At 51.5% G+C, this 18,960-nt stretch overlaps 1 protein-coding gene across 1 annotated transcript in view; it reads right to left on the bottom strand.

The window, feature by feature from the left end:
* Positions 1-585: 585 nt before the first annotated feature.
* Positions 586-18,960, bottom strand: part of SMIM10L3 (small integral membrane protein 10 like 3) — a 358,844-nt gene continuing 340,469 nt past the window's right edge. The window contains exon 6 of the mRNA XM_078665141.1: positions 586-966. Within this exon, the coding sequence (XP_078521267.1) occupies positions 815-966 (152 nt within the window). The 3' untranslated portion in view covers positions 586-814. The remainder of the gene's footprint in view (positions 967-18,960) is intronic.

Genomic DNA, 18,960 nt, shown 5'->3' with positions numbered 1-18,960 from the left:
GTTTTCACCAGGCATACACACACCACTAGCCGTCAGTGCACGCTTTCATCAGGCACACACACACACCACCAGTTGTCAGTGCACAGTTTCATCAGACACACACCACCAGCCATCAGTGCACAATTTCTACAGGCACACACACCACCAGCCATCAGTGCACACATCAATTGTTAACGCATCCACAATTAACTATTGTAGCAATCGCAGTATGGCGCATTTTATTTGTAAACATATTCATCTGAAGCACAGCATGCCACCATTGCTACAAAAACATTTTTTGGGGCCTACAATTTATAGTCTTTTGTTGCAATTGGTGTTGCAATATTTAGCAATGCAAATAGCTCAAACTTAATTAATGCGAAACCTATTGCATTGTAAATGCTTGTTAATTTACTCTCCATTAGCTGCTGTTCTCAAAAGAAGTAATGATGTGGATTTGTTGAGCATTAGTTAGGGACCTTCAGTAAACATTGTTATATTGCTAACTCACTTTTCTGTACGCTCACCGTTAGCTTTTATAACATTACAAAATAGCTGTTCATAGGAAGATCTATATCACTTAAAATATCTTAATAGGATCATCAATGAAATGATTACTCATTTATTAGTACTCCAGAGATTTGTTTTGAACAGATGCCATTCCAACCCTTCCATTTCAACATGTGAGAGAGATCTGATACACAGACAAGCACATTATACCTATATTTCAAGTAACAAATGCATTTTATGACCTTAGAACATACTTCAGTTCTATAAAGGACACAACTGGGAAGACTCCAAAACATTCTAAGATGCTAGACACTTTACATTTTTATTATTGTTCTTCATTTTTCACATTTTGTTTGAGGAGGTCAACGATATCCTCATGACCTAGTTCATGTGCCAATTGTGCTGGTGTAACTCCTTCCACAGCACTTTCTGTATCAGCGCCTGCTTCTATCAATAAATGGCAAATGTCCAAATGTCCTAAAAAACAAGAATGCAAAAAGGTGGTCTGAATAACACATTCTAGCAATACACTTTCTACGTCCCTAGTACTTTATTAGGACCATCCAAAATATCTTTAGGTTTGGTGCTGTACTTAGTACTGCACCCCTCAACTTTTGTTGCACGTAGTCCCCATGGTACATTTACCCTTGTTTAATGAAGTCTCTTGTTTAATAAAGCCAACATATCAATCAGATGCCCAAACAAGATCTTGTAAGAGTGGTAGATTATATACCAATTTATAAACTGAAGCAAAACTTTCTTGCAGTCCTACTTCTCCATGATGGGCCTCTTCGTTGAAGTCATAAACACTTAATTGTCCCACTTGTCCATTTGCAAGATTCCAGAATGCTTATACGAAGCAATACAAATATCTCTTAATAATGTTAATTGTATATATATAAAAATATGTGCATATCTAGATGCTGTACTCGCTGAAATTCTTTTCTATTTCCTATTTCTATTCTGCGGGCAGAATGCTGTTTCCTTGAAAAGTAATGCTTTTGAAGAGGACAACATATCAAGAATGAAGATACATGCACCAGATATCTGCAAATGCAATACTGCCCCTTTAATGAAGTCAGCACCTCCTGCATTCCACAATGCCCTTCATCTGAAGTTGGTGTCCGAGTTCATTTATAAGGGACTGCAACATCTTAAATTCTCTCTAATAACATATTAATGCTGCCAGGGTGATGGGCCAAGTATTTTTGATTAGTTTCTCATGATGGAGAACTAAGATACCATGAAAGAAACGTTCCCTTCCAAGTCATTGGATTTTACTGATAGTCATAAACATGGAATAGAATATTAAGCAAACCCTTAATAACAGCAGAAGTATTAATAAGACTAAGGACCTCATTTAGAGTTTTATAAATGTGACATATATTGCATTTGCCTAATTACAAGTGCCACTTGATATACGCACTTGCAATTAGGCAGGCTGGATATCTGTCATGTTTGTGAAAAAGTAACCCATCCACCAAACTCTAAATCAGGCCATAAATTATTTTAAAAAATGGAACAGAATATACCCTTATCCTCCAGTGACACCCTTCATAGTGAGCCTGTAATGGAGGTAGGTTTGTAAGAGCAACTACTATTCTAACAATTTGAGGCTCTGTCAGGATACAGAGTCAGCATTATTTTACAACTGCTCTTCTATGGTGAACGGTCTCCCTCCAGATCCAAAGCAGGCTGCAGAGGTGGATGAGGTGCCTCTAATGGCATATGCTCTCTTGGAGAAAGATAAGGCAGTGGTGCCTCTTTCCGATACGCAGTATTAACGTTGACCTGTAGATCATGGCCTTTGGTGTTGGTTGGAGGAGGATAGGCCTCTGAATTCTGAAGAGGAACTTCTGCAAGTATTCTAAAAGACAGAGGTCCTAGAGGAGCTGGTTTGTCTTTTGGAGGCACATGTAGCCTCTTACTCTGTTATGTTTTCTACTGCTTATAGAGTGTGTCGATGTTGAAAATCTTGATGCTGAACTTCGCAACATCAAATGATGTTCAGATGCCCAATACCACATAACCCAACACCTCCGCGATCTTCACTGGCTCCCACTTGAAAGAAGAATTACCTTCAAGCTCCTCACCCATGCATACAAGGCCCTGCACAACACCGGACCAACATACCAACATACCTGAACAACCGCCTCTCCTTTCACGCACCTATAATACACTTCCGATCAGCCAACCTCTCTCTAGCCACCATCCCATGCATCTAAAGGACCAGAATGGGAGGAAAGTCCGTCTCCTACCTCGCAGCCAAGGCCTGGAACAACCTCCACCTCCAGCAAGTTCCCCCACACTGTCCAAGCTCAGGAAGGACCTCAAGACTTGGCTCTTCAGAGGACCCCAGCACTCAACGGAGCTGCCCCCCAGCGCCTTGAGACCCTCACGGGTGAGTAGTTGTGCTTTACAAACCCTGATTGATTACTCAATATTGAAAGACACCTTGATAGTCAGTAACTTCAAAATATTGGTTTAGGAGAGCACCCCCATTCAATAATACTTATACTAACCCCTTTAACTAGTACAGGGAAAGAATATTATTAAACTTTTCAATGTATTACTCATAATTTTAAAGAAGAAGGTTTTAAGCCTGCACTTTATCCCAAGCAATGCATGTTGGCTGTAAAGAACGAGTTACTTACCTTCGGTAACGCTTTTTCTGGTAGATACAGTATCTGCCTGTGGATTCCTCACCTTGTGAATATCCCCCTGCGTCAGCAACGTTCGGAAAACTCTTTTGTAGCACGCCGGCGTGGACGACGTCACAGGAGCACGGCATCGCGCGCGACTCCGGCTGACCTCATGACTCCTTATTAGGCCTACGTCGGCGTGATGACATCAGTTCTGCCCTTTTTTCCGTGCCTTCGAGGCACCTGGACGGACCAATGACAGTAGATATACATACATACAATGTACATAGTACATACAACTCAAAACTGCACACATAGTGCAAAGCAAGGGTATGAAAAACCCAAAATATATACAAATATAAATACAAATATACATAAAAATACATAAACCCAGGTATAGCAGAGTGGACAACGGGGAGGCGGGCGGGTCAGTGAGGAATCCACAGGCAGATACTGTATCTACCAGAAAAAGCGTTACCGAAGGTAAGTAACTTGTTCTTCTGATAGATACATCTGCCAGTAGATTCCTCACCTTGTGAATAGAGTCCCACAGCAGTCCCCTCCCCCGGAGGAGGGTGTCCACTCTCCTATACCAGAAAATCCTGGATGACAGAGCGCGCAAAGTGGCCGTCCCTCCTCACCTCGGTATCCAAGCAGTAATGCTTTGCGAACCTGTGGAGGGAGGCCCAAGTCGCGGCTCTGCAAATATCCTCAACAGGTACACCCCTAGACAATGCAGATGTATCAGACTTTGCTCTAGTAGAGTGAGCTCTTATACCCTCAGGAGGGTCCTTACCCGCCAGGGAGTAGCAGATCTTGATGCATAATATAATCCATCTTGAAAGAGTGCGCTTGTGCACAGATCTTCCTTTCCTGCAGCCAGCAAATCCAACGAACAGCTGGTCATCCAACCTGAACTCCCTTGTTCTGTCCAGGTAGAAGCTCACTGCCCTCTTAGGGTCCAAGCGATGAAGCCTCTCCTCCTCCTTGGAAGGGTGGGGGGGAGGATAGAAGGTAGGAAGGGTAACAGACTGCCCCAGATGAAAAGGAGTTACCATCTTAGGCAGAAAAGCAGCCCTGGTCCTAAGAACCATTCTATCAGCATGAATGGTCAAGAACGGGGGCTTAGAGCTAAGAGCTTGAAGCTCACTAACCCTCCTTGCCGAGGTAATTGCGACCAGGAAGACCGTTTTGAAAGACAAAAGTCTCAAGGGACATGAGTGTAAAGGTTCAAAAGGAGAACCCATCAAGATTGTAAGAACAAGGTTCAAGTCCCATTGAGGTACAATAAAAGGTGTAGGAGGAAATTTATTGGTAAGGCCCTTAATGAAACGTAAACCAATTGGAGATTTAAACAACGAGGGCTGGTCAGACAAACAAAGGAAAGCCGATAAGGCCAACAAATAACCTTTGATAGTTGCCACTGCAAAACCCTGCTGGGCCAAGGAAAGTGCAAATTGTAGAATATTGGACAAACGAGCCCTTAAAGGGTCAATGGACTTCTCCCCACACCAAGCAACAAATTTAGACCACCTATAAGAATAGATGGACTTGGTGGAATCACGCCTGGCTGATAAAATGACATCCACCACATCGTGAGGGAGAGAAAAAGAACTCAGGTTGCCCCATTCAATCTCCAGGCATGACGGTGTAAGGTCTGGAGGTGGGGGTGTAGAACCTGCCCCTCTATCTGGGAGAGGAGGTCTGTCCTGTGAGGGAGACGGAGCGGCGAGCACGAGGAGAGGTGGAGAAGATCTGTGTACCACACCCTTCTTGGCCAATCAAAATAACGGGCCCGGTCTTGGCGAATCTTCCTCAGAACCCGAGGAATCAAGGGTATGGGAGGAACTGCGTAAAGGAGTTGTGAGTCCCAACTCAACTGAAATGCGTCTCCCAGAGCTCCTTGCATCGGAAACTGGAGACTGCAGAACGACGGGCAGTGAGCATTCTCGTGAGTGGCAAACAGGTCCACCTGAGGAGTTCCCCACGTCCGGAAGACATGACAAACCACCCCCTGGTGAAGCCTCCAATCGTGGTCGGCCGAGAACTGCCGACTGAGACTGTCTGCACGTACGTTCAGAACCCCGGCCAGATGATTTGCCATTAGACAAATCTGATGGCCCTGAACCCAGGACCAGAGACGCAGAGCCTCTCTGCAGAGACACCGCGACCCCACTCCTCCCTGCTTGTTGACATACCACATCGCGGTGGTGTTGTCCGTCAGGACCTGAACCGACCGACCGCGAAGGGAAGGGAGGAAGGCCTTGAGTGCTAAACGTATGGCCCGCAATTCCAGAAGGTTGATGTGAAGCAACCTTTCCTCTGGACCCTCAAAGACCCCTGACCTCCAGGTCCCCCAGATGTGCACCCCTAGAGTGGATGCATCCGTTATCACTGTGGCCACCGATGGAGGCAGCTGGAAAGGCTTTCCTTGAGACAGACTGCCTTCCACGCCCCACCAAGACAGATCCGCCGCAGTTTCTCTGGAGATCCTCACTGACTCCCTGAGATCTCCGTTGTGCTGATACCACTGACTGCGGAGGCACCACTGGAGTGCCCTCATGTGCCAGCGTGCATGGTTGACCAACAGAATGCAAGAAGCCATCAGACCGAGGAAACGAAGGACCTTCAGGACTGGAACAACCGCTCAATTGTGAAATAAAGGAATCATCTCCTGTATGTGACGAATCCTTTGAGGAAGAGGGAATGCACGACACACAGTAGTGTCCAGTACTGCACCTATGAACAGGTTGCGCTGGGAGGGCACCAGGTGAGATTTGGGTACATTTATTATAAAACCCAACCTGTGCAACAGCTGAGTTGTCTCTTGCAAATGATGGAGCACCTTCTCCGGCGACTCTGCTTTGATCAGCCAGTCGTCCAGATAGGGGAACACTGGAATCCCCGACCTTCTGAGATGTACTGCCACCACAGCCATCACCTTGGTGAAGACCCGAGGCGCAGTAGTAAGTCCAAACGGAAGGACCGCAAACTGGTAGTGTTGCGAACCCACCGTAAAACGGAGATACTTCCTGTGAGACTTCAGGATCGGAATGTGAAAATACACATCCTGTCGATTGACACCATCCAGTCTTTTCCACCAGCGCTTGAAGAACCTGCGCAAGGGTGAGCATCTTAAACCTCTCCTGTTTGATATAGAGGTTTAAAACCCTGAGGTCCAGGATTGGACGAAGTCTGCCATCCTTCTTGGGGATCAGGAAATACCGGGAGTAGCACCCCTGACCCCTCTCCTGCTCCGGAACCACCTCTATCGCACCCTTTCTGAAAAGAGCCAGGACTTCTTCTTGCAAGAGAAGCAGGTGGTCCTCCGAACAATAACCTTGGCAAGTAGGGTAATTGGGGGGAAATTCCCGAAAGGGAAGAGTGTTAGACCTGGCACCTTGGCGTGAGTTTCCCTTCCACTTTTTGCTGTTGTGCCTCCAATGTTTTGATGGTGTCTGCTACTCAGGGCACTGCGCCACGGCCAACCCGTGCCGCAGTGCAAGTGCTCCCTACTGTAAAGTGTACATGTGATTGATGTCCATGATTGGTTCATTGGATTTACTGTTAGTCCCTAGTAAAGTGCACCAGGAGTGCCAGGGCTTGTGAATGCCAATACTGCTAGTGGGCCTGCAGCGCTGGTTGCGCCACCCACAGAAGCAGCCTTAAAATGTGTCTAGGGTCTGCCATTGCAGAACCTGCGTGCAGTCTGGTACTGTCACCCTGGCTGGGCAAGTGCACACACTTGCCAGCCCCTAAACCTTCCCTTAACCTTCATGTTAGTCACCCCTATGGTAGGCCAGAGGGCAGGGTGCATTGTAGTGTAAGGTAGAACATGCCCTGATGTGTGTGGCATGTTCTAATAGTGAATTACTACCAAATTCGTTTTTCACTATTGTAAGGCTACCTGTTCCCTTATAGGCCAGATGGGCTGCTGGAATTATTACACTCTATAATCCCAGCAGGCTCAGGGAACATGGTAGAAATTCGTGTTTAGTATGCCTGAACTCAGAATAATAAAATACTTCTTTTAGTAAAGTTTATTTTAATATCCTGTGTTTGCAAATGCTACTTTTAGAAAGTTAGCATTTGCTTGCCTAACCATTTCAGCCCGCCTCTGCTTGGATGTGGATCTGACTGTCTGGTGTGTGTGAGTGACAGGGCTGGGAGTTGACAGGTAGTGATTAGCAGGAGGACCCCTTAATGGGTGGTGGGAGTTTCCCCTGAATGATGCATCAGGCTGTGCCCCTGCCACCACAATGCTGGCTCCGCCCTCCTGGGGAGCGACTGATGACTCAGCCTGCACCTGGCCCAGGAAGGACCGAAGCTTGTAAACAAAGTGCTCAGGCCACTCCTGCCCTCTCAATGCCGGCTCCGCCCCCCTGGGGAGCGGCTGATGTGCCTGCCCTCACACTGAATGCAGAAGTCATAAGTACCCACAACAAGTACTCAGAGACTGGAGCAGTTATGCAGAGGCCCCCCTGGCTTGCTAGAACAAAAGAAACTGGGTATAAAAGTAGGAGCCCTGCTCCTTGTAAATTAGATCCTGTTTGTGCTACAAGAGAAACTCTGCCCGAAGAGAAGGACCTGGAAGGACTACAAGGAGGAGTGCTGACTCTGGCCTGTGTCTGGTGCCTTGCTGCCAAAGGAGAGGAAGAGAAAAGGACTACAAGAGACTTTTACCTTATTTTTGAACTTTGTGCCAAACTCTGCTAAAAGATCTCCAAGGGCTTGCTGCTGAACTTGCCCCCTGACCAGCGCTCCAGGAACAGTGAGCGCTAACCCCTGACCAACGCATCTGCTGTGTGTGCTGCTTATCGCTGCAGCGCTGTCTGAGGAAGACAAGAGCATCAAGCCCCCCTGCACACCGTGACCGTGGGTGAGCATATCGCCATAGCAACGTGAAGCCCAGCCGCCGCTGGCCTGAACACCGTGACGGCATCTGCACCTGACCCCACGAGAGCAAAGTAACGGAGGACCCGTCCGGTCCAAGCACCGGAGTCTACTGGGCACAAGCGCCGTGGATTCCCCCGCAAAGACGGACTGCCGCCTTGTCATCTCCCTCGCTAATCAGCGTCTGGCCGGCTGCCCCGCTGAAGGGACATCACTGCGATCGGCACTTTGGCTGGGTACGTCCCGCACTTGGGGACCGTACTGCCACTGCGCCACACCCAGCCGCCGCCGTCAGGACGGACGAGAAGACTGAGTGAAAGGACCTGAGCCCCATCGAGCACCGCCGCCCTGGGTGACCCGTGACCTGCTGCCTCGAGCCGCAGCTCGCACCGCCCGTCAAGGAAGCAACGCGACGTGGGACAGCTCCCCCTTCAACCGCCCTCTCCGAGGATCACCACAAGAAGTGAAAGGTACTGTCTTTGCCCCTCCGCGGCGCGAGCGTCCTGCAACCTGAGCTCGCACCGCGCGGTCTGACCTCAGGCACCCCGGGAGCCTCACCGCTGCTGTTTGCTTGGCAGCGCGAGCCGCCCCAGAGTCAGAGGCGCGCTCTGCTCTTGGCCCCCGAGGCCCCGCCTGACGCTCCCCGAGGCCCGCGGCCCCCTCTCCCCGAGTCGAGCCCCGACGGGTGACTCACTTCGAGAGCGGAGACAGCGGGAAGCGCCTGGAAGCGCTATAAGACACTGGAACCTTTCTAAAGCTGGGCAGAAGGCCCAAAAGACCGCATTTATTCAAGAACTGTGCCTTTTTTTTATAAAGAGTAACTGGAACCTGCATTTGAAGTAACCAAGACTGTATTTACAAGCCTGCTTGAGATTTATATAAAGAACATATATTTTTACAAATACAGTTTGGTGTCATTGTGTGGTGGGTTGGTTGTGATGGTGTGATATTGCAAATGTTTAACCCTACATGCCCCAGAGATTAGCCTAAGACTGCTTAAGCCACACTACCTAGAGGGTAAGCAGAGGTTGTCTTGAAGGTAACCCTCAGCCCTGACGAGGAAGAGAGAGGCCCTGCTTGTCGCCAGTGTTGCACTGCGCCAACCAGAGACTCCCCCTTCCTACATTGGACGCAGCGGTGAGGATTCGCGAATTTACATTTGCAGTGTTTTACCTTAGCTACTGACCATTGCATAGTGATTACAGTCCAGTAACTTAGCCACAGACTTTTTGATTTTTTAATTTTGCTAAAAGAAGAAGATCCCTAGTGTTGCAAGCATGCCTGGCACAGACAGCGTTGATGGGGCGGAATCCCTGACCTCTGAGGTGTTGGAGGTAGAATGGGACCCATCAAAGTTGGATGACTACAAGAGGAAAGAACTGTGGAGCTTTATAAAGAAGTTCAAGGTTCCCCATGCAGGGTGCAGGAACAAGGATGATTTCTACAGGGCCCTGAAAGCCTGGAGTGAATCAAGGGATGCGCCTGTGGATCCTGTGATACCTGAGCGACCAGACAGCGTCCACAGCTTTGGCAGAGGCCTGTCGCCAGAGGAGCTGGCAGACAGACAGGCAACCAGGGATCATGAGATCAAGATGGCAGAATTGAATTTGAAGGGCCAAATGGAGCTTGAAAGCAAAAAAATGGCTCTGGAAGAAAGAAAACTCCAGTTTGAGTTTGATGTGAAAATGAGGGAGATGAGTCTAAAAGAGAAGGCCTTGGATCGTCCTCCCTCTGGTGGCAGCACAACGCCGGTGCAGGTAGAGTCAAGAGTGCACATCCCCAAAGATGTAGTTAAAGAGTTCTTTAAGGGGGATGACATAGGACAGTGGTTTAGGGCATATGAGGTAGCCATGCTTTCCCACCGGGTCCCTGAGAAGGATTGGGGAGCGGGGTTATGGGGAAGGTTCCTTAGCGAAGGGCGGGACACCCTGCTAGATTTGCCCTCTGAAGACCAGAGATCCTATCCCCATATGAAAGAAGCTTTAATGACCAGGTATGGGCTTACCCCTGAAATGTATAGACAGAAGTTTAGGGGGTGTAATAAGCGGCCTGGGAATACGTATGTGGAGTTTGTGACTTTTTTTTGCAGAGCACTGGATGGTTGGGTGAAGGGTAACAAAGTGAATGATTTTCAAGGTCTCTTTGATTTAATTGCATGGGAGCACTTGTCTGATCAATGTTTTCCTGAGTTACGCCAGCACCTGATTGATAGCAAGTTGTCCAACCCGAGGAAACTTGCTGAGGAGGCGGACCGCTGGCTCAGCACCAGGGTCCACAAGGGTCCAGTGGGAGACTCCGCCAAGGGTGGGCAGGGTCCCCAGCAGAAGAGTGGGGGGGACAAGGGAAAACAGAAAGGGTTCCAAAAAGGCCCCCAAAGTAATCCCCAAGGGGACCAGCAGAAAGGTTCTCAGCCTCCCCCACCCCCTAAGCAGAATGGGGCCCCGACAGGTCGACCTGTTCCAAAGGGGCCCTTCAATTGTTACAAATGTGGTGACCCGGGGCACATAGCCAGTGACCCCAAGTGTCGCCTGTTTGGAAAACCAGCACCCACTGGTGCTCCGCCCCGACAAGTGACCAGTGTTCACTTAGGAGAAGAAGTGATGGTCCCGGGGGGTGGAGATCCTGTTCAGATGACCCTAGTCTCACTAGGAGACAGTGAGATGGTCCCTGCAAGCTACCTGCCCTCTAACACTAAAAAATATGGGCAGGTGGTTACCATCAATGGTAAGAAAGCTGAGGCTCTTAGAGACACAGGAGCCAGTGTGACTGCAGTGAGGCATCACCTGGTGTCTCAGGAGCAGGTTGTACCCCATGCCTACTGTAGGGTTGTCAACGCTGACAATTCAGAGAGTCAGTGTCCGATGGCTCAGGTTCCCTTCGAGTGGGGGGGGGGTCTCTGGTACTCTGCAGGTCTGTGTGAGGAAAGCCATGCCTGTTGACTGTTTGCTAGGGAATGACTTGGAGGACTCCCCTTGGGAAAAGGTGGAGAAAACGACTCACCTGAAGATGGTGGGTCTACCTGACTGGGCGTGCGTGACCACCCGGTCAATGGCAGCCAGTAGGGGTGATCAAGAGGTCCTGGGGCCTGACGGAGAGGCCCAGGAACCGGCCTTAGGGAGAAGGCGCAGGGCGCGCGGGAAACCGGCCCCTGAAGTTCCCACGGTCCAGGAGGAAGCAGACCTTGAGGGGGATGCCCTGGAGCCTACTGGGGAACAGATTGCCGAACTGGGGGACCTGCCTGAGCTGACCCATTGGCAGCAAGAAGGAGGCCCCTCCAGGGAGGAATTCTGCAGGGAGCAGAAAGAATGCCCTTCTCTCATGGGTATGCGGCAGCAGGCTGCAGACCAGGCCAATGGTGTTCAGGCCAAAACACATTATGTGTACTGGGAGAATGACCTCCTATACTCAGAGCCTAAGGCTGCTGAACCTGGGTCAGCCCGTGTGCTGGTGGTACCCCAGAAGTTCAGAGCCTTCCTACTGGGACTGGCTCATGATGTGCCTTTAGCAGGACATTTGGGGATGGACAAGACCTATGACAGGCTTGTCACCCACTTCTACTGGCCCCAAATGCACAAGAGCTCAGATGCTCATTGTAGGACCTGTCCAACTTGCCAGGCAAGTGGGAAGAGCGGAGGGAAGAACAAGGCTCCCCTCCAACCCTTCCCTGTGGTCAGTACGCCATTCCAACGAGTGGGTATTGATATTGTTGGGCCTCTGGACCCCAAGACAGCCATGGGCAACAGGTTCATCCTGGTCTTGGTGGATCATGCCACCCGGTACCCTGAAGCCATCCCTCTGAGGACAGTGACGGCCCCCGTGGTGGGGCGTGCACTAATGGGAATTTTCTCCAGAGTGGGGTTCCCTCTAGAGGTGGTGAGCGACCGGGGGACCAACTTTATATCCAAGTATATGAAGTCCCTTTGGCAAGAGTGTGGTGTAACCTACAAGTTCACCACACCTTACCATCCACAAGGAAATGGGTTGGTTGAAAGATTCAACCGAACCCTGAAGGGCATGATCATGGGCCTGGAAGGTCCAATGAGGCGTAAGTGGGACGTCCTCTTACCATGCCTGCTCTTTGCATACCGCGAGGTGCCACAGAAGTCTCTAGGGTTCAGCCCCTTTGAGCTGCTGTATGGTCACCCCGTGAGAGGACCACTGAGTTTGGTAAAGGAAGGCTGGGAGCAATCTCCCAGGAAACCTCCCCAGAATGTATATAGCTACATGCTGGCCTTCAGAAACCAAACCAGGCGCTTCAGACAACTTGCTGAGGCAAATCTGGAAGCAAGCCAGGAGGAGATGAAGCGGTGGTACGACCAGAATGCCACTCTGGTAGAGCTTCAGCCTGGACAGGAGGTGTATGTCTTGGCCCCAGTGGAACCCTGTGCACTTCAGGATAAGTGGACAGGCCCATTTGAGGTTGTGGAGCGCAAGAGCTCAGTGACATACTTGGTGGACATGAAGACGCCCAGGAATCCTTTAAGGGTCTTACATGTCAACCGCCTCAAGCCCCACTTGAAAAGGTCCGAAGTGGGCATGCTGTTGGCCACTGATGATGGAATGGAAGAGGAGTCTGAGCCTCTTCCTGACCTCTTAGTGGCCTGTGAGAAAGATGGGTCAGTGGATGGAGTTAACCTCTCACCCACCCTGACCCCTGAGCAACAGGAAGACTGCCGCCAGTTGCTGGGGCAGTTTCCAGACCTGTTCTCCCTGGTTCCTAGTGTCACAGATTGGTGCGTCCATGATGTGGACACAGGGGACAGCTTACCTGTGAAGCACAAGGCTTACAGGGTAACTGACAGGGTACGGGCCTGCATCAAGGAGGAGGTCTCCAAGATGCTTGCTCTTAGGGTGGTTGAGTCTTCCAGCAGTCCTTGGTCCAGCCCCGTGGTCTTGGTCCCAAAGGCTGCTGCGCCGGGAGCCACACCTGAACTCCGGTTCTGTGTGGACTACAGAGGACTCAATTCAGTCACCAAGACTGACGCGCACCCTATCCCCAGAGCTGATGAGCTCATTGATCGGCTAGGGGCTGCCCGGTACCTCAGCACGTTTGATTTAACGTCTGGGTACTGGCAGATCGCCTTGACCGATGGGGCAAAGGAGAGGTCAGCATTCTCCACACCAGATGGGCATTTCCAGTTCCGGGTTATGCCATTTGGGATGAAGAATGCCCCTGCCACCTTTCAGAGGTTAGTCAACCAGGTGTTGGTTGGGCTGGATGAGTTCAGTGCCGCCTACCTGGATGACATCGCAGTGTTCAGTGGCACCTGGCCAGAACACCTGCGGCACCTCTGGGAAGTGTTGATGGCGCTGCGCAAGGCAGGCCTCACAATCAAGGCAAGCAAGTGCCAGATTGGGCAGGGTTCCGTGGTGTACTTGGGACACCAAGTGGGGAGTGGCAAGGTGGCACCCTTGCAACCCAAAATTGAGACCATCCTGGCTTGGGAACCCCCCAAGACCCAGACAGCAGTGAGAGCCTTCCTGGGGCTCACTGGGTATTACAGGAGGTTTGTCAAGGGCTATGGCACTATTGTGACCCCCTTGACAGAACTGACTTCGAAGAAGCAGCCCAGGAATGTGATTTGGACTGACACCTGTCAGAAGGCTTTTGACACCCTGAAGACTGCCATGTGCACGGCGCCCGTGCTCCTGGCTCCTGATTTCTCCAAGGAATTCATAGTGCAAACAGACGCTTCAGAGCATGGTGTAGGGGCTGTTCTCTCACAGATGACTGAGGAGGGCTGGGACCAACCCGTAGCCTTCATCAGTAGGAGGTTACTTCCACGGGAAAGTAGGTGGAGTGCAATAGAGCGAGAAGCATTTGCTGTGGTCTGGGCGCTGAAGAAGCTAAGACCCTACTTGTTTGGGTCTCACTTCCGGGTTCAGACGGACCACAGGCCCCTCAGATGGTTGATGCAAATGAGGGGTGAGAACCCAAAACTGTTGAGGTGGTCCATCTCCCTACAGGGTATGGACTTCACGGTGGAACACCGCCCTGGCACAGATCACGCCAACGCTGATGGTCTGTCCAGATTTTTCCGCCTTAGTGATGAGGAACTCCCTGGGGAAGGGTAGTTCTCCCCACATTTCAGCTGGAGGGGACACGTGTTAGACCTGGCACCTTGGCGTGAGTTTCCCTTCCACTTTTTGCTGTTGTGCCTCCAATGTTTTGATGGTGTCTGCTACTCAGGGCACTGCGCCACGGCCAACCCGTGCCGCAGTGCAAGTGCTCCCTACTGTAAAGTGTACATGTGATTGATGTCCATGATTGGTTCATTGGATTTACTGTTAGTCCCTAGTAAAGTGCACCAGGAGTGCCAGGGCTTGTGAATGCCAATACTGCTAGTGGGCCTGCAGCGCTGGTTGCGCCACCCACAGAAGCAGCCTTAAAATGTGTCTAGGGTCTGCCATTGCAGAACCTGCGTGCAGTCTGGTACTGTCACCCTGGCTGGGCAAGTGCACACACTTGCCAGCCCCTAAACCTTCCCTTAACCTTCATGTTAGTCACCCCTATGGTAGGCCAGAGGGCAGGGTGCATTGTAGTGTAAGGTAGAACATGCCCTGATGTGTGTGGCATGTTCTAATAGTGAATTACTACCAAATTCGTTTTTCACTATTGTAAGGCTACCTGTTCCCTTATAGGCCAGATGGGCTGCTGGAATTATTACACTCTATAATCCCAGCAGGCTCAGGGAACATGGTAGAAATTCGTGTTTAGTATGCCTGAACTCAGAATAATAAAATACTTCTTTTAGTAAAGTTTATTTTAATATCCTGTGTTTGCAAATGCTACTTTTAGAAAGTTAGCATTTGCTTGCCTAACCATTTCAGCCCGCCTCTGCTTGGATGTGGATCTGACTGTCTGGTGTGTGTGAGTGACAGGGCTGGGAGTTGACAGGTAGTGATTAGCAGGAGGACCCCTTAATGGGTGGTGGGAGTTTCCCCTGAATGATGCATCAGGCTGTGCCCCTGCCACCACAATGCTGGCTCCGCCCTCCTGGGGAGCGACTGATGACTCAGCCTGCACCTGGCCCAGGAAGGACCGAAGCTTGTAAACAAAGTGCTCAGGCCACTCCTGCCCTCTCAATGCCGGCTCCGCCCCCCTGGGGAGCGGCTGATGTGCCTGCCCTCACACTGAATGCAGAAGTCATAAGTACCCACAACAAGTACTCAGAGACTGGAGCAGTTATGCAGAGGCCCCCCTGGCTTGCTAGAACAAAAGAAACTGGGTATAAAAGTAGGAGCCCTGCTCCTTGTAAATTAGATCCTGTTTGTGCTACAAGAGAAACTCTGCCCGAAGAGAAGGACCTGGAAGGACTACAAGGAGGAGTGCTGACTCTGGCCTGTGTCTGGTGCCTTGCTGCCAAAGGAGAGGAAGAGAAAAGGACTACAAGAGACTTTTACCTTATTTTTGAACTTTGTGCCAAACTCTGCTAAAAGATCTCCAAGGGCTTGCTGCTGAACTTGCCCCCTGACCAGCGCTCCAGGAACAGTGAGCGCTAACCCCTGACCAACGCATCTGCTGTGTGTGCTGCTTATCGCTGCAGCGCTGTCTGAGGAAGACAAGAGCATCAAGCCCCCCTGCACACCGTGACCGTGGGTGAGCAGATCGCCATAGCAACGTGAAGCCCAGCCGCCGCTGGCCTGAACACCGTGACGGCATCTGCACCTGACCCCACGAGAGCAAAGTAACGGAGGACCCGTCCGGTCCAAGCACCGGAGTCTACTGGGCACAAGCGCCGTGGATTCCCCCGCAAAGACGGACTGCCGCCTTGTCATCTCCCTCGCTAATCAGCGTCTGGCCGGCTGCCCCGCTGAAGGGACATCACTGCGATCGGCACTTTGGCTGGGTACGTCCCGCACTTGGGGACCGTACTGCCACTGCGCCACACCCAGCCGCCGCCGTCAGGACGGACGAGAAGACTGAGTGAAAGGACCTGAGCCCCATCGAGCACCGCCGCCCTGGGTGACCCGTGACCTGCTGCCTCGAGCCGCAGCTCGCACCGCCCGTCAAGGAAGCAACGCGACGTGGGACAGCTCCCCCTTCAACCGCCCTCTCCGAGGATCACCACAAGAAGTGAAAGGTACTGTCTTTGCCCCTCCGCGGCGCGAGCGTCCTGCAACCTGAGCTCGCACCGCGCGGTCTGACCTCAGGCACCCCGGGAGCCTCACCGCTGCTGTTTGCTTGGCAGCGCGAGCCGCCCCAGAGTCAGAGGCGCGCTCTGCTCTTGGCCCCCGAGGCCCCGCCTGACGCTCCCCGAGGCCCGCGGCCCCCTCTCCCCGAGTCGAGCCCCGACGGGTGACTCACTTCGAGAGCGGAGACAGCGGGAAGCGCCTGGAAGCGCTATAAGACACTGGAACCTTTCTAAAGCTGGGCAGAAGGCCCAAAAGACCGCATTTATTCAAGAACTGTGCCTTTTTTTTATAAAGAGTAACTGGAACCTGCATTTGAAGTAACCAAGACTGTATTTACAAGCCTGCTTGAGATTTATATAAAGAACATATATTTTTACAAATACAGTTTGGTGTCATTGTGTGGTGGGTTGGTTGTGATGGTGTGATATTGCAAATGTTTAACCCTACATGCCCCAGAGATTAGCCTAAGACTGCTTAAGCCACACTACCTAGAGGGTAAGCAGAGGTTGTCTTGAAGGTAACCCTCAGCCCTGACGAGGAAGAGAGAGGCCCTGCTTGTCGCCAGTGTTGCACTGCGCCAACCAGAGACTCCCCCTTCCTACAAAGAGCATACCCATTCTCTACGAGATTGAGAACCCAAAGATCTGATGTAACCGATTCCCAATCTCGTAGAAAATAGGTAAGCCGACCCCCTACAGGACCCGAATGATCCAGAATGGTGGATCTAGGGCTGCTTTGCTGTTGTAGGTGGAGGGTGGGTATTAGAGGAGGAAGTTGAGGAGGAGGAGGCTTGACGACCTCGGGCACGACCCCTTTGTTTACCTCTGTAGGACTTGTACAAAGGATTCTGCTGTTGCTGCTGCTGTTGGTTCTGCCTATAGGCACGAAAAGTAGACCTTCCAAAACCCCTGAATTTCCTGGTGGAAGAGCCTCTAGCCTGTAAGCCCAAACACCTTGCAGTTGCCCTGCTATCTTTAAACCTTTCTAGGGCAGCATCAGCCTTCTTCCCAAAAAGGCCAGTGCCATCAAAAGGCAAATCCATCAGAGCAGCCTGGACATCAGATGAAAATTCAGACGATTTTAACCAAGCGGCCCTTCTAGTGGCGACTGAAGATCCCATTATTCTAGCCACAGAGTCTGCCGTGTCCATGCCACTCTGAATCACCTGGCGAGCTGCAGCCTGCGTGTCAGACACAACCTCATTGAAATTCTTCCTATCCTCCTCCGGAAGCTTAGATGATAACTGCTTAACCGTGTCCATCAAAGCATATACATATCTGCCCAGCAGACAAGTAGCATTTGTCGATTTCAAGGCCATGCTACTTGAAGAGAATACTTTTTTGGCATTCTGATCCAATTTTTTCGAGTCCTTATCCCCTGGAACCTGGGGGAAAACACCAGCCGACCTCTTTGAACAAGCCGCCTGAACAACCAGACTTTCTGGTGAAGGATGGGAAGTTAAGAACTCAGGGACACCAGGTGCCACCCTGTAGCATCTCGCCACAGTTCTAGACACCGCAGGAGCAGTCAGAGGCTTTTTCCAGACTTCCATTATCGGTTCAGTAAGAGCCTCAGTGAACGGGAGAGTCGGCTCAACAACAGAAGAAGGTGAATGTAGAACCTCAGTAAGGATGTTAGAGGGGCGTGGCTACGCAGGCGAACGCAATGGCCGCCTGAATGTAGAGCTCCGCCGTGCGGGCTACGACAGGAGACATTCCCAGGAGATCCGACGCTGCCTGGAGCCCGAAAATGCCTGCCTCCGTCCCCGGAGACCACAGGGTGACGATGACTGCAGTTTGAGGCCAGGGGACGGCGTGGACGTTCGAGATCGCGGAGGGGTGGTGAGGCCTATCGGGACTCGCCGGACGTGTGCCCTGTTGCGCCGGAGCGCCTGGTGAGTCTTCTTCGGGGCCCCTGCGTCTCCCCCCTTGGCATTGGGGTTGCTGTTGGGCCCTCCCCGGTCCGTTACTTGTCCCCGGTGGGCTCGGTTGGTGGGGGTTTTGGCCCCCGGAGCTGATCCGGCCTTTGGGGCCTGGTCCGGCCTCGGGAGCGGGAACCTTGATTTTTGAGCCTGCCTGGGCTAGGTGGTGGCTGGCGGGGACGGCGGACGGCGGATCCTGGGTGTGCTCGGGGGGCGGCGAGGGGAGCGCCGGGAGGGACTCTCGGGAGTCTTCTAGGCGGCCCCGCATCTCTGCGTCGGGTGGGGGCACTACATCCTCGCCCCCACCACTGTGTTACACTCTCAGCGCACGCCTGTCCCCGGATTTGCCCGCAACGTGTGTGCCATTATCAGTCCTTCACCTCCACGGCCAGCTACATACTGTATGGGCCTGCCTTCCACCATGGGAAGGAAAGATCCTACGCAGAAGAAGCTTAGCTTTGAAAAGACTTCCCTCCGCACGGCTGAGGGCCCGCCTGCCCCGCCCGCGGCATCGGTGAGCCCTGCACCATCGGGAGATATGGCTGGTATGGTGGCTGAAATGCTGGGCGAGATGCGAGCGGGGTTCAAGGCCATCGATTCCCGCTTTGATGCCCTTGATCAGAAAATGGCTGATATGGGCGCGAAAATCCAAACACATGATAGGCGCCTCGATGTTGCTGAATCCCGAGTCTCCGATTTGGAGGATGGCGCTGCATCCACGCTGAAAAGGCTGGAACGGGTGGAGAAGATCCTTAAGGATGTGGCTATTAAGAACGAGGATTTGGAAGCGCGCAGTAGGCGCAATAACATTCGCATAATTGGTGTGGCGGAGACGACGGCCACTGGCCGCTTTGACACGTTTGTGGAACAGCTCCTGAT

This window comes from Lissotriton helveticus, chromosome 10, assembly GCF_964261635.1.
Source record: "Lissotriton helveticus chromosome 10, aLisHel1.1, whole genome shotgun sequence".
NCBI classification, from domain to species: Eukaryota; Metazoa; Chordata; class Amphibia; order Caudata; family Salamandridae; genus Lissotriton; species Lissotriton helveticus.
Note: the sequence above shows the minus strand (reverse complement) of the source record. Positions and strands in the feature narration are given on the sequence as shown.